At 42.4% G+C, this 27,067-nt stretch overlaps 1 protein-coding gene across 1 annotated transcript in view; it reads left to right on the top strand.

Moving 5' to 3' along the window:
• Positions 1-25,957, top strand: part of BCHE (butyrylcholinesterase) — a 78,001-nt gene extending 52,044 nt beyond the window's left edge. Inside the window, exons 2-3 of the mRNA XM_084842061.1 lie at positions 14,870-15,036; positions 24,286-25,957. Of these exons, the coding sequence (XP_084698187.1) occupies positions 14,870-15,036; positions 24,286-24,410 (292 nt within the window). The 3' untranslated portion in view covers positions 24,411-25,957. The remainder of the gene's footprint in view (positions 1-14,869; positions 15,037-24,285) is intronic.
• Positions 25,958-27,067: the final 1,110 nt, after the last annotated feature.

Raw genomic sequence — 27,067 nt, 5'->3', positions numbered from 1 at the left:
TTCTTTGAGAGCATTGGACTTTTCCTAAAGAACTGCTGAAAGCTAACATTTCTTCAGTGCTAAGCAGTGCAGGCATTGCAATGATACAGTCCTTATTCAAAGGACTTAACATTAAATGGACAAGACAAGATGAATGGAAATGTGCTAGGGGAGAATGAGATGGAAGCATGGAGGCTAGTGAGCTGGAGCTTCTCCTTTTTCAAATCATAAATCTTAGAGACTTATTGATGGCAAATAGCACCATGAATAATATCTAAAATTGCAAAATGAAATATTTCTGTTGTCTGCCTTTTATTTTAGGCTTACAGGTATGGAAAACCCTGAATAGATATTTTTGGATGAATTAAGTATAAGGGATGATGGAATTGCACAGGGAATCCTTCACATCATTTGATGAGATGATAAATGACTAGCCAAAGTGGAGGAATGTTCTGAATTTAAAAAGAAATCTGGAGAGAGAACTCGTTATATCAAATCACACATCAATGGAACCCAATGATAGCAGGCGTGACTTCAAATGTAATCTAACCATTCATAAAGCATGAGTGTGTCAGATTCCCATTTTATTCATTTTGCAGTGATGCTTCCTATAATCCTGTTATTTCAAATTGCATCATTTGCTAACTTCAGGAAATCGAATGGTGCCATTCACAAAGCACCTTTATCATGTAACATCCCCCCCCCGCCCCTCCTGGAATCAGTGGGTTGGATCCAGAGAGAGTTAGTTGCACTTAGGACCCATTGAAATCAATCGCTATTGGTCTCAGTGGGACCTAAGTGCAAATAACTCTCTCTGGATCCAACCCTATGTATAGAAGAGAAGGCATACAACATTTCTTCAGAATGATCCTTGCAAATTGGATATATTGATGATGAGTAAAGAGTTAACAATATGAAACTGCCTTACTCTGAATGACATTGTTGGTCTTTCTAGCCCAGTACTGTTTACTCAGACATCAGACACAGATCTTTCCCAGGTTTAATATCCTTTTGTTTTCCTTTGCTTTCACTTTGGACCTTCTGTGTCCAAAGCATGTGCTCTCCTTCTGAGCTCTCTGGTCCCTCCTGCCTAAGACACTGACTTAGGATTGGTTTCTGAATCATTTACTCTGAGCTTAGAAAAACTGGAAGTACAATTTTGCTTTATTGCTTATTATATAGCTGGTTCTAGTTGGTGGCAGTACTGCAGTTGAATGTGAGCAAATTCAGAGGGTCCAGCGGCCACTTTCCACCCCCTCCTCCTGGCTCCTGCATGAGCCCCATTCCTATCACTGCCATGGCTTCAGGAAACAGGGTGTAACCAAGGCCTGCCTCTTTCTTCTGGGTGGTTGTGCAGATTGCCCCATGCGTTTGCTCTGCCCTGTGTTGCATTCAGTGGGGGCTGGGGGCTCTGACTTCAGTGGGGCTGAATTGTGAATCCATTCTGGGTTTCAGTCAGAAGAACCAGCCAGAACTCTAAAGGCTCTACCCATGGTGCTGAACCCGATCCCCCAAATAGGTTCTTGTTTGCCAAGTGTGAAGTTTATCATGCTGTCCTGTTTGGTAAGACTAATTATTTTGGGACCGAGCAGGAATATTTGGCCCACAGACCCAATTGACCATGATCGGAGGTGGGGGGGAGTTCTGCCTACTCTATACTGTATACTCTTGAAGCAAACATTGGCTTGGGTGGCACCAGCTAATAGATTGGCCACATGCAGGACAGTGCAAGGGTCGATGGGGAGCATTCTGTGGCACCTTTAAGATTTCCAGAGAATTCTTACCCTGGCCCCTTAGGGCTGTGGAGCTCACCTGACATGGTTAATGAGCCAAAAAGGTCTCCCTCGACACATAAAGGTGCAGCCATGAAAGCTGGGGTCAGGAATACATAGGCAAGAGGCTTGCTCAGGTAACATCTAGTAGGGATGTCAGAGAATTCCGCCACAGATCTCAGGGAGGCCAAATGCCAGTGCATTCGGCCCCCTGAACTCCGTGGCGGAATGGCCTGCCACCTCCCGCCACCCCGCGGATCCCCCCCAGGACGAGACTTACCTGTGGCGGATCTTCTGGGCGGCGGCGGCTTCAGCGGCAGCAGCTGTGGCGGCTGGTCTTCGGCTGCCTCTCCACCACTATTTCCAGTGTAAAAAAAAGAAGAAGAAAAAAGAAGAAGAAAAAGACATGATAGGCAACGTAAATCTTTACGTAGCCTATCATGGTTGGGTGGGTTTAAAAAAAAAATAAAACCGCGTACACAAATGGCGGCAGCTACGGCCGCTGCCATTTGCATTCCTTCTTTTTGCCGTCTTAATCTATGTAAATATTTATGGAAAGATTTACGTAGGCTAAAACGGTGAATGAAAAAGGGATGCAAATAGCGCCCGCTACGCTATTTGCGTTCCCCTTTATTTTCGCCGTCATAGTCTACGTAAATATTTACATAGATAAAGATGGCCAAAAAGAAGGAACGCAAATGGCGGTGGCCTTAGCCGCTGCCATTTGCATACGCGTTTTTTGTTTGTTTATTTGTTTTACCCAGAGCCCTCCGTGGCCGGAAATCCAGCTGCGGACGGCTCTGGCCTGGCTGGGCCTGGCCAGCTGCTCTGCGGAGCTGCCGCGGAGCACAGCCAGCCATTCGAGGATTCCGGGGGGAGGAAGGGAGTGCCTCCCCCCCTGGCGAGGATTCCAGGGGGAGGGACGGAACGCCTCCCCCCGCACCATAAACATAATCCGTGAACAGGTCACTTTTGTACATCCCTAACATCTAATCCAACTGCAGGGTGCATCTACAGCATCCCAGACAGCTGTCCATCCAGCCTGTGCTTCAATAGCTCCAACAAAGGATAACCCGCCACCTCCCAAGGTAATCTGTTCTACTGCTGAACAGTTCTTGCTGTTAGGAAATGTATCTGAATGTTAAGCTGAAATCAGCTCCCCTACAATTTCCACCTATAGGTTCTGGTCCTGCCTACTGAAGAAACAGAGAGCAAGTCTGCTCCATCATCTGCATGACAGCTTTTCAGATTTTTGAAGACCACTATCATGTCTCCCCTTATGTAAAAAATCCTTCACTGGGTATGGATGCAGTGGTTCTATTCCTTGGTTTAAATCAGATTTTTAAATAATAATAATAATAATAATAATAATAATAATAATCTGACAAAACTTTCTTAACGGTGGAAGGGTTTGCACAATAATTAATGTTCATTGCAGTCCTGCTAGTGAACATTTGCCAATCAGAGATAGAGCTTTTCAGCAGGGGTGTAGGCTAATTTTGCGTTTGCGTGCAAAAGATGTGAGCATGGCCCATTTGAAGCTCTGAACACAAGCGCATGCATGTTCCACGGAAAACATTTGCAAATTGTTGAACACATGCTCGTGTCCATCTTGTTCCTGATTTCTACTTTGCTTTGTGCAAATCTCATCAGTAAACTGAATTAGCCCTCTTAGTCTATGGAGACAATTGGAAGATTTGCGCAAATCACCTGTTTGATTACTGCTTGATTTATGCACATTTCCCATTTTCACAGAGCAAGCAGTGACTGCAAACATGAACAGGAATCAGGCACGTGAAGAGCGGTGAGACAATGTTCAGAGAATCCAGGCAAATTTGACATCACTCATTCACCCATCCCTACTTTTCAGCATGTCACTAACCAGCCAGGCAGCAGAGTTTCTAAAACCCTGTGGTTACCTTGTAGGGCTTTTATTTCCTTGACAAGTGCTCTTTTAAAAGAGTGTCCAGGATGTCAGCCTGCTCACCACACCATTACTTGACTTGAATAGGGGATTGAAAGGAGAAATGGTTTATATAGCCATGTATCCACTTCTCAGTATTAAATCTTCAGTATCTCTAATCCCTGTCCATGCCATACAGCGTAGGAAAATACAGGAAGTGTTACGCATTCTGTCACTAGAATTCTACTTTGCAGCTCATCTAGGAATCAAGCTGAGGCTTGGGATTCTTACTTGCTTAGCAGTAGTTACACTGCAAGCGTAGAATGGAAGAAGGGATACAGATCGTGTGTCCTGGCCTTTAGAAATTATGCGAGACATCTGGATGTGTATGCCTCAGTAATGCAGCAAAATACTTCTTGCCATTCTCTGAATGATTGGCTTCTTTGCACATGCAGCTAGCTGCTTGAAATTTGAAAGACTAGATCAGAATAATCATGCATTGTGCTCTATTCCAGTCCTCAGACTAATTTGGAGTGCCCTTCTATCCTTGAAGAAAATCGGAGGATACTTATCCCCAACCCCAATAGCAGGGTTTATCTATCCTGTCCAATACATGGAGGATACTTATCCCCAACCCCAATAGCAGGGTTTATCTATCCTGTCCAATACACAGAGGATACTTATCCCCAACCCCAATAGCAGGGTTTATCTATCCTGTCGAATGCACTAACAAAGGTCTTAAAGAACCTTTGTTTTCCCTGGTCCACAGGGTAACAAAGATGTGCTGTGAAATCTAATAGTTAACATTCATCTAAAGTAAGTTCAGTATCCAAGAGAAATGGGCTACAAATGCATACACTAAATCTGACTGGCATTGATAATGACTGGTATTTTGTTATGATTAGCAACAGAAAGGTGATCTTTCCAAGTGCCTTTCTGTGAGAGAGTGGCATAAGCACCATTTATTTATTTATTTATTTATTTCTATACCACCCAATAGCCGCAGCTCTCTGGGCGGTTCACAAAAATTAAAACCAAACAACACACAATAAAACAATTTAAAATATATAGAACATTAAAACCACAATATAACAATACAACCACAATAAAACCTAGCAACAGTGCAGGAGTTTAAAATCCAGATTTAAAACAGCAAAGATAAAAATTTAGAAAGCTAAAATGCTAAAATGCCTGGGAAAATAAAAAGGTCTTCACCTGGCGCCGAAAGGAATACAATGTAGGTGCCAGGAGAACCTCACTAGGGAGCTCATTCCAGAGCCAGGGTGCCACAGCAGAAAAAGCCCTCCTCCTAGTAGCCACCCACCTCACTTCTCCACCTCACGGAGAAGGGCCGCTGATGATGATCTTAAGGTCCGGGCAGACACATATGGGATGAGGTGTTCCTTCAGGTAACCTGGCCCCAAGCTGTTAAGGGTTGGCCCATTTACCTCCACCATTCACCAAAATGAGGGCTGAGCCTGAATTTATCAGAAGATTTTTTTTTCAGAGAAACTTTACGAGATTTTTCTTTTTTCACCACCATCCTCCTAGGAAATGAAGACCACTTTTGCAGAATGTGGTGTGGATATTCTCCACAATTTTTTATGGTGGCTGCCATTCCCACCTCCTGTCCAACATGCATACACAATGCTCCAGAACGACACTAGGCCTGGGGCATTGTGGAAGATACAAAATGGTGTCCATGCTGCAAACAAACTAACAAAAACAGAGAATCATAGAATCATAGAATAGTAGGGTTGGAAAGGGCCTGTAAGACCATTGAGTCCAACCTCACCACGGATACTGGTAAGCCCTACCTCTCAGAAACTGGAGAAATAGGACATTTTTTCCCTTCCCCTGGCAAAATTCAGTGAAATGATCCCCCACAATTTTTCTCCTTATAAATAGGGTGGAAATTTCAAGACAAGAGTACATTTGTGCACAACTCTAAAAGTAATGCTTGGTATGTGTGTTCCAAGTTCATCCTCCATATTCATGGCTGCCCCATTTGAACAATCTGGGTTCAGAATTTCACTCACAAGGGGAAAAATATTTCAAAGCAATAAGATACAGAAGTCCACATTTTAATAGCTTTTTTCTTTTCTTTCTTTTCTTTTTTTTCATGTGGTACCTTGCCCATGCCTCATTGCATGTGGTTTGTAACTATGAAGCTAGATGGTTACTAACAAGCTAGATGCCACCAGTATTATAGAGCCAGACAATGGAAGGTTTTGACATTAATACCAAACCATGGCTTGGCATTCTGTGAATGAACAGTGATGAACCTGTGCTCAAACACTAACACCTCCCTGAAAAATATGTATTTAAATGGATATCATTCTGCAGGTGCCTTTTGTTCTGTGGTTCACTCACAGATGGATATGATTTTTTTTCATCATGTGGAAAAAATACATAAATAATTACGTAGGTATTTACGTAAGTATTTACATAATTTACCTTAGTACGTAACATTTAGCATATTGCCCCACATTGCATTCAACATTTTCTCAGCAGAAACTTACATATTTTCCTACGAATTTACATCTGGCCCATAGTCTCAATTAGGGATGTACGAAAGTCACTTACCTTTTCGCGGATTGATTCATGGTGGGGGTGAGGCACTCCATCCCTCCCCCTGGAATCCTCGACAGGGGGTGAGGCGATCCAGTCCTCCTCCCCAGAATCCTGCCCGGCTGGCTCCGCTCTGCGGCAGCCATAGTTCCGGCCGCGGACTGGCTGTTGTGGACGCAAATGGCGGCCGCCGTAGCACCTGCCACTTGCATCCAGACAGGCTGCCATGATAGGCTACATAAGTATTTATGTAGCCTATCATAGCAGGCAAAACAAAACAAAACAAAACAGCATACGCAAATGGCGGCGGCTACAGCGGCTGCCATTTGCGTTCCCTATTTTTCGTGGTTTTAGCCTACGTAAATATTTACGTAGGCTAAAACGGCAAAAAAAGGAACGCAAATAGCACCCACTACGCTATTTGTGTTCCCCTTGTTTTCGCCGTAATAGCCTACGTAAATATTTACGCCATTTGCGTACGCCGGTTTTCTGTTTTTTACTTTGCTTGCCGTGATAGGCTACGTAAATACTTACGTAGCCTATCACGGCAAAGACCAGGATGCAAATGGCGGCTGCAGCAGCCGGAGCCGCCACCGTCCAGAACATCCGCCCCAGGTAAGCTTCGTCCCGGGGGGAATCCGCGGTGGGGCAGTGGGTGGTAGACCGTTCCGCCACAGATTTCGGGGGGCCGAATGCCAGTGCATTCGGCCTCACTGAAATCCGTGGCGGAATTCTCCGCCATCCCTAGTCTCAATGATCTCAGCCCTATCCCAGCTCATGTTCCAATTGTGTGCGGGGGGGCACTCTGGGCTAGATCTACACTAGTGCTTTTTATCAGTACTGAAGTGCACTGATAACTGTTGGGGCACATTACGCATTCCATATATGGCTTTTCTAGTATTGTTTCCCACTTTTTATTCTGTGTTATCTAAAATACCAAACAGATGTCATTGTGTGTGCTACAAGGTATACCCAAGACGAATATAGCATCACCATGATGGGATCATATCGAAATGACATGAGGTGTAGATTTGGTCCTTTTCCACTATATCACTTGCTCTTTACTGAATGGTTTACATCAATTTTCTTGGTATAATGTGCCATCCCAAGTGTAGCAAACAAGGGATGACAAACAAATATCTGTCAGGATTAAAAATGAATCTGGATGCCTTTTTGCTTATGATTGATAAGCTGTCTATACAAAAGTTGCTTTTAATAAAAAGTCAATGTGTGCATACATTGTGCTTTCAAGCTATATCAGTCATATTAGTAATAAAACAATAATGGGCAATACATTCATTTTAATTATGGAACTTTTCCATACAAAGTAAAGATTTCCACTAAAGTTACTTACCAAAAGGTATTTCTCTGTTAGCAGTGAATCCACAAAGGTTAGCAGCTCATAAGCAGTTTCTTATGGAATCAATGACTAATAAGCATTGCTTATGAATGCAAGGTTTATTTAAGAACAAACACCCCAGAACAATCTTTAAAGGCTGTTTTATGGCTTCTTCACCACATTCAATCTCCAAAAAGTCTTATATTGATCCGACACTAACATAATTCCAGCCTAATGTCATCAATTGAGATTTTTCATACTCATGAAGTCAATGTAGATATTTCTCTGTTGTTTTTTTTAATATAGCACCCCATAAATATGGAGATATGTCTAAGTATGAAGCATTTTTAATGGATCCATACCTAAAATATTTAAGGGCTCAATCCTATGCATGTTAAGGCAGAAAAAAAGTCCTACAACTGCCAGCATGGTGGGCAATTCTGTCATTTCCATGTCTGTCAGTTCCTCATTTTTTCCAGTCGTACATTCCATTCATCCTGTTCACTCCCCAGTTTGTAAAAGTTCTCACAAAAATCTGTATATTATGCACAATTGCATTTGAAATGTGTATATTAAAAAAAATGCACAAAAAGCAGTTTTCATGGTGTGTGTGTGTGTGTGTGTGTGTGTATGGGGGGACCCCCAAACACACATATTCTTCTTTTCCAATCCATGCAATGTCCATACTATTAATTATTATCCAACTAGAAGACACACAGTAAGTCAAATTAAGCAATGGGGTCCAATTTATATACCAATGCCTGAGAAGAAAAGGCTTAAGATTTTAGAGAATTGATAGGTGAGGCAATAATCTGAAGCAGACCCACAGCAAACTTCAGACTGTAAACCAGTTTAGGATGTGCCTTTAAGCCTGCAATCCTAGATGCACTTTCCTGTGGGTAAGTCCCATTGAACTCAATGGAACCCACTTCTGAATAAACATGCATTGGAATGTGGTGAATCTGATAAGAGGGAGTTTCTGTGTATCTCTTGTTACAGCAGTAAATGCTCTCTAGCACTGCAGACCATTTTTTTTTTTTAAGAAAATATATAAGCATCAAGGTTTCACATGGCACTGCACTCTATTAAACTGATAATGTTTTCAATCATTTTCTGCAAAGTGATATCTGCATCCATAAGCACAATCCCTTTCCTACCTGTAAATTACAATTTGGGATGTCATGATTTATTTCATAGCAGCGAGGCATCTAAATGAGTTCTGACAGTGCTATTAGTGTCCTGCTCTTGAACTGAAGTAGTAGTCAGCTCTGCTTAAGTCACTATTCTCTGGAGCCACAAATAAACACGCAATTAAATGGTGCCATAAGCTAATCAGAGCAGAATTAGCAAAGAAGGCAATGGAGGAATTTAGGAATTGCCATGCCAGAGCAGATTAAGGGCTACTTTAGAGTAATAGCTTGACTTCACAAGTGTCTGTCCAGTGGGCTTTCAGGTGGAGCTAAATGTTTGGAATGCAGTATCTAACAGTAGATATTATGAAATGGGTCATGATGTACCTTCAAAGCCTATATTTCATCTTGTACTGGTTCACTATGTTTACCACTGCTGCCTTTTTATTTCAGTGGTATGGGGGGTCTTGTAATTATTTGAACTAGAAAAAAAGAAAGGAGGAGGAAACTTTCTTTTTCATATACATGATAAATGTATATAAAGTGCATATGGGGGTTGGACTCGAAGGTCTTATAGGCCCCTTCCAACCCTACTAGTATTCTGTATGAAAGGACTCATGGTCACTCATTTCCAAGACACAATATTAGATGCCCTAATTATTCAGGGTCTCTTTTATTCATTCTTCACTTGCCTTTTTAGCCTGAATGAACACTTGATTGTGGTAACCATACACTAAAGTGGCTGTGTTTCTGGATAATCTTTTTTCTGAAAAGATGTGTTGCAGTATCATAGTGTGAAGGGACCTACTTGGATGTTTTGAACTTTTTTTTTGACTCAGTGCTGCTTTTCATAATCTGCTTTATTCAAACAGAGGAACAAAAAAGCAGATAAGCATTTCTTCCTGATAGATGCTAGAATGCTAGGGAGGTATGAGAAATTCATCTCAGTAAATTTTTGAATAGGATTTATCCAGTTCACATCATCCAGTCTAAACACAGATTCAGATGCAATTTGTGGTCAAAGTCCATACATTTCTGAGCTTGCAATGTGGTATGCAGACCCCCCCAAATAAATATTTGACAGCATGAATACATTTGAAAAATGGGCACAAATATGGTTGAATCAATGGGAGAAGAACTGTGTACATTTCAAAGATGCACACAAATGGTGCATACATTTGGAAAAAAAATACATACAAAAATACACATGGATTATCATGTGAAAAGAAAAAAAAATGATCGCTGTCTCACACACTGACTTGAGTCAGAATAAGCTTTGAGATGGAATTTGGAGAACTTTGGCAAGTTCAAGTTTTGCTGATTTGCACATCTATATTAGGGATGGCAGAGAATTCCGCCACGGATCTCAGTGAGGCCGAATGCCAGTGCATTCAGCCCCCTGAAATCCGTGGCAGAATGAAGCCCCCCCTGCCCCACTACCCCGCGAAAGGCGCGTGAAATGGAGCACCTACCTGGTGCTGTTCGCGCTGCTTTGTGAATGGCAGCCACGTCTGCAGCTGCCATTTGTTTCACGATTTTTCCTGTGATAGGCTATGTAAATACTTACGTAGCCTATCACGGCTAATGCAGGGATGTCATTTGCATCCCTGCAGAGGCCGTGATAGGCTACGTAAATATTTACGTAGCCTATCACGCAAAAAAAGGGAACTTAAATGGCGGCCGCCATAGCCGCTGCCATTTGCGTTCCCTTTTTTATTATTTACATAGCCTATCACAGCAAAAAAAAGGGATGCAAATTTGCATCCCTGCGCAGCCCAGCAGCAGCCGGATGTCACTGTGGGTGGCCCCGGCCGGCGGCTCCGTGGAGTTGCCTTGGAGCGGAGCTGGCCAGCGAGGATTTTGGGGGGAGGGACGGAGCTCCTCCCCCCCACCACGGATGTCATGAAATAGAACAGGTAAGTCATTTCGTACATCCCTAATCTATATAGAATCCTGAACATTCCAGGTTCCCATTTAAGCCAGAACTGCAGGCCCTAGATTTAGTTTTTTGTCATCTCCCGGTAAGAAGGAGCCCTCCTGAGCCATATTGGATTGTCTTGAAGCCTACAAGAAAATAATTTTGCTTGGCATTGCCCTTATGCCTTTGGAAAAGTTTCACACACACACACGAAGAAGAATGCAATATACAAGTGAAACTTCATCACAAAATGCAAACAGGGATAGACAGCTCATTTTTAAGGACAGCCCTGTCACTTTCCTGATGACATCATCAAAAGTGCCCTGGAGGCCAAATGGCCTCCCAGCTCTTCTGTGAATCTCCAACGCATCCCTTTTTCTTTACCCCAAACTTTAATGATGATTGCTGGGGGTGGGGTGGGGGAGCTCACAAATGGAGATCCCTCCAAAATACAGCATCCATTCTGTCTTAGAATGTTGGTGCAGCAATTTCCACAGCATTGTGAACCACAGGAAATGTCATTCCTAGAGCTCTTGAGTCCTTATTTCAGTTGTCAGAAGCCCTGGGAACTACATTCACAGGGTTTGGGTATCAGGAACTCTGGGAATTGTAGTTCTCAGGGTCCTTACTCTGGATGTCAAGCCCTGAAAACTATGTGGTGGTGGTGTCCTAACTAAGGTATAATGGAAGCTGTATCACAATTGCTGCCACCACAAGGTAAGTTTTTCTGTGGGAAAATGAAGGGTGGTGGGGAGGATCAGCAACAGAGCAAGCTTGTGCTGAATTGGACACCGAAATTTGGAAGATATATGTGCCATTGTGAATGGGCTTTGAAGTGTGCAAAATATATCAACCCATATTTTGACTGCCCCCCTTCCCCAGTCTGAAATTCAAAAGCAACATCAAATACAGCAGCAGGAAAGTGACTTTCAACTGCTACATCTGGGTAGTCACTTCACAGAGTTGAAATATTCCAGGCATCCAGCCAGTGGCCTGTACCAAGAACAGCTGGTGTTCTTTTTGTTTTAGCATTGGCTGGTTGTTTATCCATTTAACACATTCAGCCACAGCATCTTTGCTGTTTTAAACTAGTGATACCATCTAGCCCATGTACAAACAAATCAAATAATTTGTTTCCAACAGTCTCCTACAAAAGCAAATCTTCCTCAGCTGAACATAAACCCCAAACCCAATTTGCTTTTATTGAAGCCATCCAGCTGCGAAATGTAGCATACATTAACAACCATGCCACTGAAGAGAGGGGTCAGGAGGGGGGAACCTCTGAAATGAACATTTACAGTCCCCCACTCTTTTTGCAAATGGCTGAACTTGACCTCTACTTCTATAATGGCAAACAATCTTAAACTCCTGCTGTCTTCAAAAAGAGTTAGCTTTTCCTTGCCAGTTTTCCTGGCTGGATACCATGGAGAAGACCACCAAATTACTCATATCAACTCTGCACTTTCAAGTGTTTTTATTGCATTTGACTTTCAAGTCTTTCTGAGTGTCATTAAATAGCAATCACAAGATTTTGTAAACCTCCTTAAGGGAGCAATCCTATCAAGATAGGCAGCCGCCTCCGAACTTGGAGGTGACCACCTATCCAAAGCAGGGCAGGAGATGCACGGAGGGGATTGATCTCTCCATGCTTCTCCTGCCCTGCTTTTTCTGCTAGACAGCCGATTGCGGCTGTCTAGCTGCGGGAGTACAGAGCGGGGAAGGAGGTTGTCATACAGGCATCTACGATCTCACTTCCCCGGAAGGCCCCAGCCACACCCCTTTCTGGCTGCTCTGCTCTCATCTTGTGAGCATGGAGGATGGGGCTGTTCTGCACTGCCTTGGAGGCAGTGCGGAAGTGCGAGGAGGTTGGTTCTCTGGGAACTGATCTCAGAGCGTGGGCTCCGAGGTCGGTTCCTGGAAAATAGCATATCCTATGGCCATCTAGCCGCTGTCTAGCGCCCATAGGATTGCACCCTCCAAGGAGCTTTTTCACCTTAGCCTTGCTTTCGAGAACTGGCTCTGTGATTTTACTGCCATCAACTTGGACAGAGTCCTCTCTGGAAAGATTTGGAATGGGGGAGAAATTCGTTTGGTTTGCACTTTAATGCAAACTTACTTAATTTGCACTTCCAAACCAATAGGCAAGCCAAAGCTCAGTTACCCTTCCAAGTTTGCATTTCTCTGAATTTTGCAATGGAATTCTTCAGACCCAAAAAGCATATATTGGGAAAAAGTGCACACAAGAATGCATATATCTGTGAAAGGGATGTCCCAAAATTCATTAAGTTAGGAAAATTGCTTGCAAAATAAAAAGCAAAATTGCATACAAAAAATGTGTGTTAGGTGAAATGGCCACAAAAAAAATGCATGCAAAATTTTCATGAGAACTTTAGAAAAGAAAGAAATCAAAGTTCAGGATGAACTGAATTTAAGATTGGAAAAATGAGAAACTGAGGGAAGTCAAACCTGATGGATTCATCCATCCCTTTGTTCAGTCATTCAGTCGTGTCCGACTCTTCATGACCCATGGACCATAGCACGCCAGGCCTTCCTGTCCTCCGCTCTCTCCCGGAGCATGCTCAAGTCCATATTCATTGCATCAGTGATGCTATCTAGCCATCTCATCCTCTGCCGTCCCCTTCTCCTTTTGCCTTCAGTCTTTCCCAGCATCAGGGTCTTTTCCAGAGAGTTTTCTCTTCGCATTAGGTGGCCAAAATATTTGAGCTTCAGCTTCAGTATCTGTCCTTCCAATGAGCACTCAGGGTTGATTTCCTTTAGGATGGACTGATTTGACCTCCTTGCAGTTCAGGGGACTCGTAAGAGTCTTCTCCAGCACCACAGTTCGAAAGCATCATCCATCCCTAGAAGATAGCAAATATATTTGAAAATAAATCAGTAAAATAGAAATACAGTCCTTCCCCTCATTGATTTATACTGCTACCAGGATGATAAACGGCGCTACAGCCAGTCAAACTATTTGACCATCTTGCCCAGTATTGGCTATTTAGACTAGTGGCAGGTCTCCAAGGCAGAGGTCTTTCCCATTATCTTCTACCTGGTCCTTTTTTCACTGGAGATGACAGGCATGAAACTCGGACCTCACCTTCTACATATAAAAAATGCATGCTACTATTGATCTATGTAGACTGATCATGCGTAAGGGAGAATGGAACCACATTAGCAGCCCCTGCTCCCACCTATGTGTCTTCATCCAACCATCTGCACAGCCCTTATACACATACAGAACCCTTTGCACACACATTGGGACTTATGGTCAGGCAAGAGAGCATGCATAGGTCAACATGCTATGCATAGCATGCATAGGTGAGGCACAGAACCTTCTCCTGTGATCCCATATTCCCTCTGCTTTCCCCTTATGTCTGCCTAGGGCTCAAGTGTTGAGTAAATACTTAATGTGCACACCAGTGTGAAGAATCAGGCTTTCTTAGGCCAGCTACTTTCCTTCACAGCAGTGTTAGCTGACCTGACCTCCATCATCAGCCCCATCCAGCATAGCCAATGGTAAGGGATTATGGGAGTTGTAGTTTGAAACATCTGGAGGGGTTGCATACCCCTGCTTTACAGGAATACTACTGAGGTTGGGCCAGCATCACTCAGTTTCTGCAAACAACACAGTAATGTTTTTAGCAGTTGAACCATTTTCTCCCCCCCCCCAAACCCCTTAGGATATTCATTCTTCTGCTTTAATGAAAATACATTTTTTAATTCATTTCACCTACAGAGGTGCACATTTTTTCAGGGACTTCTACTTCAAAAAAACACACCCCAATACAATATTCTTGCATCTGTGAGGAAGACATTATCATTCTTATTCAGCATTTTGGACAATCCAAGCTGGTAGATTTATTGCCCTTAATGTTATCCATGAGATTGCATTTTCTGCCTGACCTGTTGGGCTCATCCACTGAAGTGATGAGTGAGCGTCGATTTTATTATGATGTGTGTGTGTCCTTTGTACCTCCAAATAAAAAAAAATATCTAAGTGCGTATCACTATTTGCATATCGCTAAGTACATACAACTAAGCGCATATTTTTAATTAAACTTTTGCTGTGATCCCATTTAAAGTTGTAGAGTGTTGATATTTATTCCCATCTACTTTCAACAGTATGGAGGTAATTCCATGCAAACCTACCAATCTTTGAAATAAAATAACCTTCCAACGGAATAATTTTTACACTACTGATGTGCAGGTAATTTCCCATGAGGGATCTAATGTTTCTCTTTAATTCTTTAGAACACCCAGTGGGACTCAGATTAATGGGACAAGATGGCCGGTCTTCACCACTGCTGAACAAAAATACTTAACATTAAGCACAGACAGCACAAAGATCCGTACAAAATTACGTGCCCAGCAGTGCCGATTCTGGAATATATTTTTTCCTAAAGTCCTGGAGATGACAGGTAATTTTGGTAGTAAATGTATGTATGTACAGTTAAATTGGTTAATACAAGGTCACTTTGCTGCTACTAAATTTCAATTTCAATTTTAAGCTTTTTTGGGTAAGAACAATTTGTGTAAAATTAAATCCAGAAGGCCTTTCAATGAGCCAACCAGCTTCACTTAAATAATACATTTTTTCAATCAATGTGTATAAATCTAGTTTTGTACATGTTTCATAGCCTCTCTTCAACTTCAAGCATGTAAGATTAGTTGTGCAGTATACGAGTGCAGCAGATCCTTTCTTTGTTTTGTTTTATCTTACAAGTAGGTATGTTTGTGCTTAGATATGGACAGACCCATCTCTGTCTGGGGTGGAGGTGGGGCTCAATGAGCTTGCACAGCCCGGACTTGCTTGGTGAGCCTCCCTGCTCACCCCGCCGGCTGAGCCGTGTGAGCCGACCCTCCTCTCCTCACCAAGGACTCCAGCAGTCAAGCCCTTGTGCTTCATGTGCATAAGGCTTTGACTGCTAAGTCCTCAGCATGGCCAGCTCCCAACACTCTCACCCTGGCTTCCGCTCGAGGAGGCTGGGGTGAGAGCACTAGGATGCGGCCAAGGCCCTTCCTCCCTGCACCAGCTGTTAAGGAAGCTCTTGACAGCCGGTGGAAGCAGGACGGCTCCTGGCATGGCCAGCCCCCAGCACACTCACCCTTGCCTCCTCCCGAGGAGGCCAGGGCAAGAGCACTGGGGTGAGCGCTGGGGTGCCGTGGCACTCCCAGCTGCTTGCTGAGCTCCGGAGCACTCAGTGGCTGGGTCCCTCAGTGCCCCAGGGCTCGTTGAGTGAGGTTCAGGAGGCCAGATGGGGGGAGTCTGTCAGAGTCCACCCCCTTTTTCGACTCTTGCTCCATCCCTATTTGTGTGTGTGCGGGGGTTGATCTAGACTGAATCTTTTTTCTTCTTTTTTTAGTCTCCATGTGGAGCAGGATAGAATAATTTCAGATATAGAAGCATGGGGGCAGGGGTGTTAAACCTCCTCTACACACACAAGGTGGTCCTGATCTGAATTGGGGGCCCATGCACTTACTTAGCTAGTAAAAAACTAAGTAAAGCCACCAGAAGAGTTACCAACTTAGTAAAAAAACTAAGAGTAGGCCAGCTGCACACTACATATTTCATGTAGTTCAAGGCTGGTTCATATCAAAATCAAAAAATGGGAGAGGGAAGGGTAATATTTATTTGGAAGTAAGCTCTACTCAGTCCTTTGGGCCATTCCTTCAAGTAAGGATGCGTAAAATCACAGCTAGGGAAGGGTAAAACCTGGCATTTCCTCTCCAGCAATTAAATCATAATTTGAGTGAATCGCAGGTTCCACATTGTATTGAATTTAGACTCCAGTGCAGCTTTAGAGCACCGGTAGTATGTCCTGTAGAAGCACATGGAGAATAAGAAAGTATTTGCATGGGGTTTTTAAAGGGCGGGACAAGGAGAACTGAAGCATTACAGGGGTCCACTAGGGAAAGCAGAATAAACCATATCTTGACACACACACCCCGCAAATCCTGCTCAGGTCAGGTGTTCAAAAGTTGTAAGTGTGGAGGGGGTTTAGGATGCACACTCCAGTCCCATTGCCTCTGCATGCGACCTCCCCATGGGAAAGGTCTGAAGAAGAAATGTGATGTGTTCCAATGAACACAGTGTTCACTGGAATGCAGTGGTTTCGATTGCATTGAGCTTTGCAGTCGAGCTCACCTGAATGCATACATTTTCTCTGCAGACCTGGCCCATCAATACAGGGCATTCACAAGCAGAGAGGGTGGATCATGAGCTTTCGCCCCCACTCCCTTCTAGGGATGTACAGACTGTGTAAAAATCCACTCTATCCGTGTTTCACAGATTATCAGGTGCCTTTTGTTCCATCGTCTGCCCACAGATGGATGTGAATTTTCTTTTTCATCATGCAGAAAAACACGCAAATAATTACATAAGTATTTACATAAATATTTACATAATGTACCTTAGTACGTAACATTTAGCATATTGTCTGCCATTTCCATTCAATGTTTTCTCAGCAGAAACTTACATATTTTCCTACAAATGTATATGCATACATTTCAGGAAAGTAAAAAAAAATTAAAAAAAATCTGAAAGTCCACGGACTCTGCACAGCCTGAGGGGGTCACTCTTGAGTGGATTCCACAGGCTGGATTCTTAGAAATCTGACCTCATTTTAGTCTGTCTTAAATTTCTCCAGCATCCCCGCTCCCTTCTGCACATACAACTTTTGAATGCCATAATAGAGCTTTAGGGTGCAATTCTATGCATGTTTAGACAGAAAGAAGTCCTACAACTCCCAGCATTCCCTAGCCAGCATAGGATTGCACTCTTTATGTCTGGATCTCCATATAGCAGATGGTGTCCTGAGCACAGAAGGCCACCAGGAGAGTTGCCATCAAACATACCCAGGGCAATGCTTAGAAGTGGGTGGGATGAGATGCTACTTCTTTCCTGGCCAACGTAAAACCATCCTGTTTCAGTAGATGTAACTGTGTCTGGCCAAATTAGGGACAAAACCAGCCCAGCCCCTTTTATTCTCCCATTCTGTGAACTGATCCAGGGCTGATAGTATTAAATACCAGCAAAATGGTGATCTACAGATGGAGGATAAGGAAGATTGCTCCAGTACAATTGAGGCCTATTGTTTGTCCACTGGAACATCAGTGTGCAATTTAACTGTAGCACTTAATGTCTCCATCTAGATTGAGGAGTTTTAACATCTGTGTGCACATTTCAAAGATTAGAAGAAGAAGAAGAAAGGGCTGGAATTCAAGCTACTTATACATCACATGGAGCTTGCTTGAATTTCCTGTCACATGTAACTCCAGTATCCACTTCCTAGATCAGCGATAGGCAGCCTGGTGCACTCAGGTTGCCTACCTCTGTTCTAGATCTTAATCGCAAGGAGTTATTCCACACCAATGCTGGAATGATAGCAATGGGCTTACACTATTTAAAATCTGGAAAGCTTATGGGAGTTGGGGATCTAGGTCCATTTTGAAATATTTAAATAAATATTTTAATTCATATGTATTTAATTAACATGTATTTCATAAATATGTATTTTAATGTATTTTAATTATATGTATTTATTATTTTAATTAATAAGTATTTAAGGGAGCAATCCTATCACCACTTGACACTGTCTAGAGGGCCACAGGATGTGCTTCTTTCTGGGAACCGACCTCTGAGTCCGCGCTCCGAGGTCGGTTCCCAAAAATCTGACCCCCCCCATCCGCACAGCCTCTGAGGCATCCTATGTGTCATGCATGCAGCTTCCTCTCCTGGTTGGGCCCCTTGCAGCTAGACAGCCAAAAATGAAGAAGAAGAAGGAGAAGGAGAAGGAGAAGGAGAAGGAGAAGGAGAGGAAGAAGAGGAGGAAGAAGAAGAAATACAGTTCAATCCTATGCATGTTTACTCAGAAGTAATCCCATTGAATTCAGTGGGATTTGCTTCTAGGTAAGCATCTTAGGATAGTATCCAGTGTTAGTCTGATGTGGAGTAGACCCATTGAAATGAATGGGATATAAGTCGGTTGTGACTACCTTAAGTCTCATTCACTTCAATGGGCCTACTCTACACAGGACTAACATTGGATACTACCTTCAGAGCAATTCATGGAAGACAGATCTATCGATGGCTATTAACCATGACAAACCAGTTAGAGCTTTCATAAGTAGAGGCAGTCTTAAGTTTTGTCGCTGCATTCTTGCAGGCAATTATATCTAGAACCAGGCCAATATTTTTCTTACAAAATGGGAGATAGCTATAAAATCCTCATCTTATTTATATTTTGTGTGCCTGAATTGTCTTGTGTCCATTTATTCAATGAAGTGGCATGTGTCATATATTTATTTATTTATTTATTTATTTCTATACCACCCAATAGCCGAAGCTCTCTGGGCGGTTCACAAAAATTAAAACCAAACAGCACACAGTAAAACAATTTAAAATATATAGAACATTAAAACCACAATATAACAATACAACCACAATAAAACCTAGCAGCAGTGCAGGAGTTTAAAATACAGATTTAAAACAGCAAAGCTAAAAGTTTAGAAAGCTAAAATGCTAAAACGCCCGCGAAAATAAAAAGGTCTTAACCTGGCGCTGAAAGGAATACAATGTAGGTGCCAGGCGAACCTCACTAGGGAGCTCATTCCAGACCCGGGATGCCACAGCAGAAAAAGCCCTCCTCTTAGTAGCCACCCGCTTCCTTTGGCAGGGTCTCATGGAGAAGGGCCACTGATGATGATCTTAAGGTCCGGGCAGGCACATATGAGAGGAGTCTCTTTATGTCATGAGCTGGATTGTCTGCATGTCTGACAGTAAAAGCTAAAAACAAAGAGAGCTGGATTTGGTTGGTTGCTTCTTGAAATAGCTGTATGTGTAAGTCTTCCTGGGGGGGAAAGAGCATAGCATTCATCTGACACATTGTTTTTCATTTGACATTTGAGAGATTTTATCATTTCTCACATCACGACATTCCATCTTATGTAAGATGTGGGGGAGATTAAAAACAACAACAACCAAACATCCTGAGAGTCTGTTTTGTATGAACCTGGATCAGTTTCAGACAAGAAGCAGATACATCATGAAGCTGATGAGATGTTCTTTTCAATCGTCAGGCATCATTCATAGAAATTGTAACTGAAGACACCATCTGTCATGATGATCTTAATGAACAAATGTGCTATGTATAAGCCAGTGTTCAATGACATAACCAGTACCAATAGATAAGCTTACGTAGTAAGGCTATGAGTTGGTTTTCCATAATGGTGAGGGGGGATGAAATCAGGTCTCAATCTATCCCACACACTTGCAATGCTACCAAGTCACTTCATCTATGGAGATACGATCAAGAGCAGGCCTTATAACCACAGTATGAGTGGATCATGTCCATCATGCATTATTTTATTTATTTGTACAATATAATTTGAGTCCCATCAGCTTTCCAGGTGCAGAATTTGGATGGAGTTGGGGTGGGGAGACCATAGCATGAAGAGATTGAAAGAGATTCCTTAGAACGATAGTTAATTTGGGATTGACAATTATTTTTTTTCAAGCCACTAGAATTACAGTTTGATAATCAAGAGACACATGGGAAATGTAGATCTCAGTCTTGTACTGGAAAGATCCCAGATCAACCTCTAGGCTCATATTGTTCTCCCTGAATCATCAGTGCATATTTCTCATAACTATCAGTCAGGTATTTGCAGGTACAGTGCTAATGAGGAGCTGGGTAAGAGGGAAGCATTTGTTTTCCTGACCAACATAGGCTAATAAATTGTACTATAGCCTAACAAAACTGTGGCATATGTCCAACTCCTGGTATCTATTCCTCTTACTCCACAAGGTCACACTGACATGTCCTCTTTTTGTATATGGGTAGGCAAAACCAAATGATGTCAGAGGCTGCTGCTTGTAAAGCATTTTTAAAAATTGGAATGTAAAAACCTTCATATTTCACACTGATTTGAAGCAAAATGTACATGCTGAGACATCATTTATAGAGCCATTTTAATACAGAGAGCACTTTTAATACAGACTTTTTCTTTACATCTTCACAAGATCTCTGTGGGGTTAATTCAATGGATATTCTACCACATTTCCAGGGCTGGCAATTGAACATAAAAAGAGAGGTTGTTACTTTCACAGTAAGCCCATGACATAGCTGGGATCTATGACAGAATTAGGAGCTGAAGCATATTCTCCAAGATCTAAATCTGCTGTGCAGTTCACTTGATCACACAGATCACAGCTGTAATGGATAATGTTAGATAACCAACAGTATCAGTGCATTCAGATGACAGAGAGATGCTTGTAGTTGTGGTGACATCATCTGAATTCAGGGCAGAATTTAGGATTCTGAAACTTCTCTTAAGACCTCAAATGTCAGGGAATGCTGTGAGAAGCCCCCATTGCTTTCAGTGAATGTGTACTGCATTCAGCTAGGACATGCTATTCTTTATGCAGTGTTAAGCCTACAAAACTCTTGATACAGTGTGTGAAAAAGAAAAACACATGTGCAAAAACATTGAAGTCCCATGTATAATGTTCACATCGAAATAATGGCAGCACTAATGGGACAGACATGTGGTGAGATTGACACATATACAATAGTCTTACATGATGGTGTATTATGGGGTTTCCTGCACAGAAATGAATTGCATATAAACAGTTCATCTGCTGTGAACCATTGTATTCAAAGAACCTTGACAGAATTCAACACCTTTCATAGATGTGACCAGTGCATGCCTGTCTATTTCACTATGGTAGAGTTCTACAAAATTATGCATGGTGTGGAGAATATGGATAAGGAGACATTTTTCTCCCTCTCTCATAATACTAGAACCTGGGGTCATCCTATGAAGCTGATTGGTGGGAGATTCAGGACAGACAAAAAGAAGGACTTCTTCACACAGTGCATAGTTAAGCTATGGAATTCGCTACCACAGGATGTAGGGATGGCCACCAATTTGGATGTCTTTTAAATGGGGTTAGAGAAATTGCTGGAGGAAAAGGCTATCATTGGCTACTAGTCTTGGTGGCTATGTGCTACCAGTTGCTGGGGAACGTGGGTGGGAGGGTGCTGTTCCGCTCATTCCCTGCTTGTGGGTTCCTGGTTGACAGCTGGTTGGTCACTATGTGAACAGAATGCTGGAGTAGATGGACCCTTGGTCTGATCCAGCATGGCTCTTCTTATGTTCTTACTACATGTGCATGATGCAGGGATGTTTTGCAAGTTAGGGCTCATCAACATATGGCCGAACAGAACTATCTGTATACATTGCAGGTGACGCATGCAGGACTGACATAATATCCATAGCAGAAATTCACTTTGGGGCAACATGGTGCTCACTGTTTCTATGAATTGACTTTGGTATATTCAGGACAACACCCCTGGATCAAGTACAGCTGGGGACCTGATGCCTCTTATGAGTTTGCACCTGCCTGTTTAACCTGGCAGGATAAATATTGTGCCACAACTGAGAAAAGATCCAAATATTTCTTACTTTTTTATTGTTCTGATCATCGACATGTGACAAAGACAGAACTGAGAATAATACTCTGCTTATAGGGAATTAGCTACAGATATTTTCTAATCATTTTTTTCCAGATACAGCAGAACTTTAACTGGTTGAAAAGGTAGTTAATAGTTGCCCGAACTGACTGTTGAATGGACCGATCGCTGAAACAGAATACTCAGAATATAGCAATAAAAGCCACAGGCTTTATCCATGCCCACCAAAGGTGCAGCCACATGTGTGAATGTACCAGCATAGGTCTCAATCAGGGATGGACAAATCAGTCTATTTCCAGTCCAGGTCAGTTTCACGTATATCCATTCATAAGTCCATTCTATCCAATTTAGGCATCAGTCTGTGGGTTGTTTTTTTTAAAAAAAAATCTGCTCCAAAATAAAATTACATTTATTTCTGTACATAATTTCTCCTGACATATGCATTTTGTACACAGCTTTCACCAATATATTTTTGAGCCATGAACTGCATCACAAAATTGAGAGAAGTGCACAATCCAAAGGGTAACTGTTGCAATCCACGTATTAGTCCAAGAGGCACACATTAGGCCAGTTCACATAGTTTTGTGGATGAAACAAAACTCTCCCCCATCCCTCGCAGAATCCACCCTCCTTCCAATTGTTTCTCCGAATATTTTTGGCTCACTGAAAAGCCACATCATGTTCCAGGATGTTTATTCCCCAAATGGAATAAACATCCTGGCTTGGTCGTTGTTGTTCCCCATTAGAATTGCAGGCTGGCTCCTTCACACTGAGATTTCATCCTGCGATTGAGATTGCTCCTTCATGGAAGTTTGCGGGCTCTTTTCATGATGCCGTAGCTCTCCAGGGCATCTCCTGCACTAAATGCCCTTTCCTTTGTTCCGATTTTAAATAGATCGCAGATAATGAGCTATCAAATGATGTTCCGCTTCAGTTTCTCCGTGAAAAGAGTTAAAGTGGCAAGAAGAGGAGCGAGATCAATGAAAGATAATGGAAGACTCGGATACAGGGAGAAGGAGGGGGAAAGGGAAGGGGAAAAAGGAAGCAGGTGAAAAAGGGAGTCATCGTGATCCTGCATTTAAAACAGAAGCAGAAAGCCACATTTTAAATGCAGGATTTTAGGCTGGTGTAGAGATACCCATAGTATCCAAGCTATTTCACATGCTTCCTAATTCTGCACAGCTGGATTAGAGAGCAATCCTATGGGTGTCTAGCCCAAATGATGGAAGGCTGTGAATTATGAGCTGTCTGTTTATGAGGGATCCTGATGGTAGGATGGAAGGAGCTATGGAGGCTCTGTATGAGCATATTTTGTTAGATGAGCCTCAGAGCCCATCAAGCTTGCTCACTCTGGACGTCAGGAGTGGGGACGGGGATGAGAGGCCATTGGATCCAATTAATCCATTGCCTCTGCCCACTGGCCTGCCCCCAGCATATGCATTGCCTCCCTTCTTGAGTTTGGAGTCCTGACTTTGGGAGATGGCGCCATTGTAGAGTTTTCTGTGGTGGCTGGAGGGACTTGGGGGAGTGGCGCAAGATCCACAGATGGATCTCCTCGTTGAAGCTCTCCCTCTAGCCTCAGCAAGGGAGATTTGATGGTGTCTCAGATGCTGTTTGGAAGGCCATAGAATTGTGCCATATTGAAAAAAAAATTGTGCTCATACTGAAAAACATATTGAGTATGTAAATCATCACTTTTCTGCAGCTACCTTATAACTTTTCGGGGATACCTCAGTTTCTTCAACTGAGAATGTGTGCTTTTATTGATTTATTTTTTTGCTCCCAGAAATGACAGTGACAGAAATGCATTGCATCCCTGTGTTGGAAGTCTGTATCTGCATCCCAGTCCACTAATTAATTGCCTTTCCCCTCTAATTAATTGCCTATCCCTCATGAACTGTACACTCCTTGGTAAATGTCAAATGGGTATAAAAGTTGAAAATCCAATTCCATATGATACTGAATATTGGGCCAGAAGAATAATTCTTAATTTTAACTGATTATCTCATGATCCAGCAATAAAATGTTACCCTTTGAATTTTCAATAAATCAGGTGGCAGGTGGGGAGGAAGAAGGGTAAAATGGTGTGTGGTGTATTTAGAGGAAAATGGCATTGGTAATCAGAATTATTTTTCAATTAATGTACAAAGAGATTTAAATTTAGATTAATGCCACCCATTTCATGTTTTACAGGAAATATTGACGAAGCAGAACGAGACTGGAAAGCAGGATTCCTTCGCTGGAACAATTACATGATGGACTGGAAAAATCAATTTAATGATTACACTAGTAAGAAGGAAAGCTGTGTGGGTCTCTAATTAAAAGTTTCAGCCTTTCTGGAATGCCTGCATTGTCAAAGATCAAGGCAAACACAGAGGTAGCTAATGTAGCATATCCAGCAATATGAAGTGTGATGCAGACTCAGTGACACATCACAAATATACTGGTCTCCCAGGTCTATTTCTATATCATCTATCTATCTATCTATCTATCTATCTATCTATCTATCTATCTATCTATCTGTCATCAGTATTATAAAGCATTTCCACCCTTCAACGCTTCAGGAAATGCAAAATAGACTTACAGAGCAATCCTACTTTGCCATTGGAGGAACCAAAGATCTTGTGCTGGCAGGGTGGAATGGAAGGAAGAGAGATATGTTTGCTAGTTTTTGTTCCCCCATCTTTAAAAAAAGAATTCCTTCCCATTGGTTTGAGTTGCTGGGGTAGATCTGCTGCTGGTTTGGGGCATCTCTGGGGACTGCCCCGCACAGGATGCCACTGGCACATCCCCAGAAAGCCTCCTTTAATCCCTCTTGGATGTTGGAGTTCCAACATCAGAGAAGCATCAACTGTGGAGGTTTCTGCAGTGGCTGAGAGGGAGTTCTGAGCTTGGATCTTCTCCATGGGAAGACTTCTCTTTCCACCCTTGGAGGCAGAAGACCAACATACCCTACGGCCCCTCTGATACTCTCTTAGGGACCATAGGATTTCAGCCTCAGAACAATTAAATCCTAAGGGTTCTTGATGTACATACAGTGGCCCTGATCCAACTCTAGTTGCAAGTAAAATGAGGTGCTAAAATTAGACTACTTGCACAGGCATGGGGATAGGGATTTCAGTGCACATCAGAATGTGCATCCCACTTGGAGTGAAGCAGTATGAATAGACCCACATTTGGGTGTGCATTCAAATGCATGTCAGAATGCACATCCCATTTATGCCTGCAGTTCTCAATCCAGCACATGATGCAAGTACACATAAACCTGTTTATGTTAGGTGTGTCTCCTTAGCTGGACTGCAGCAAGTGAGTTTCAATTTAAAGAAATATCGGTAATGTGGTAACATGCACAACAAAACTTTTTGTTTTCCTTTAAGCACACAGCAGAAATATCAGTATTCTAGAACACCACCATAGGAAGGTCAATTGGCTCAGATCTCCAACTACAATGTCATAGCATTTTAATCCTGCTTCAGCTCAGCTGTAATTTAGTGGTTAGGAACATATAAAGAGTTGCTAACTTAACAGGATGAAAAAGATGATGTTTTCTTGTTAAATCAAAGGGGGTTTGAGGGCTGCTGCTAATCTGAATTTCTTGTTCCTTGAAAATGAAACATTCTGGGGATCAAAACACTCAGATTATACCATTTTGCCCTATTTACAAAAGAAGAACTGAATGCTTTCCTCAAACTGGATCAAAGAGAGACCTATTTAGATGAACCTTTCTTCTCCCTGTAGCCACTTTCACCTGGATCATATCATCCACCAGGAAAGAGCACTATTTCTTTTACCAACTGTAGCACTTCTCATTTGCAAAGTGATTTGCACCCATCCATTATTCATTCTAATAAAATCCCTGTGTGGTAGGTCAGTGTTATTCCTACTGTACCGCTTAAGAACTTAACAGCACAATCCATTAGAGGTTTACTCAGAAATAAGTCCCACTGAGTTCAATGAAACTTACTTCCAATTAAGTGTGTATGGGATGGTAGCCTGATGGGATGAAAGGCAAGGTACAATCTAGCTGTCAGGTGTAAGGCATTGTTGACAGGTGAATTTTGGAGTTTGGGGTGGGGGGAAGCTGCAGGACTCTTTAACCATTGCCTCCCCCTCTCCCCTGCTTAGCTGTCTGTGTATTATGTAAACAAACCTGAGGGCTAGCAAGAACATATACATGAATTTGTGCAGCATGGTGGCGGCTAACAGTTTGAACTGTGAGACAAGGAGTGCAAAATGTTTGGTTGGGGGAAGATGGTGAAAGGGGAGCTCACATTAAAAACAAAACCAAACGGAACCTTTTTTCGTCACAGTAAGGTGTTTTGTTTTGTTTTTAAATGTATTCCAAATATGACAGAGACCATAAAAAAGGGAGTCTCTCTCTCTCTCTCTCTCTCTCTCTCTCACACACACACACACACACACACACACACACACACACACATGATTCAATAGGTGGTGCAACCTGGCAGCTAAGAGTGTTAGCTGGGTGACTTCAGCTATGAACTCTGGATGGTCTTCACCAATCTGTAATACTTCAGCCTTATCCCTCCATCTGCAACATGGAGATAATTTACTGAATTATCTTCGGTGATTTAAAAATCATCATCATCATCTAATTAATTTCTATGCTGTCATCTTTTCCAAAACTGTCATCTTTTCAGCCCCAGGTTAAGACCGCCCTCTACTCCCAGGCATTTACCCAATAGCTGAATCTCTCAGGACAGTTCACAACAACTCACAAAAGTTACAAACCACAGCATTATACAACATTACATGGCACAACATTACATTATACTAAAACGTAATCTAAAAATTTAACTTACAAAATTTAAAATAATTTAAACAGCTAAAAACAATTCCAGTAAACAACTTCAATACTAGACCTGTTCGAGACAGCTGACATAAATGCTCCATCATATGCCGTTAAATGCCTGGGAGTAGAGGGCAGTCTCAACCTGGGGCTGAAAAGATGACA

The sequence above is a fragment of the Heloderma suspectum genome, chromosome 3 (genome assembly GCF_057233095.1).
Source record: "Heloderma suspectum isolate Gila_16-S chromosome 3, 16-S_ref, whole genome shotgun sequence".
NCBI lineage: Eukaryota > Metazoa > Chordata > Lepidosauria > Squamata > Helodermatidae > Heloderma > Heloderma suspectum.
This window is presented reverse-complemented; position numbering and strand designations above follow the sequence as displayed.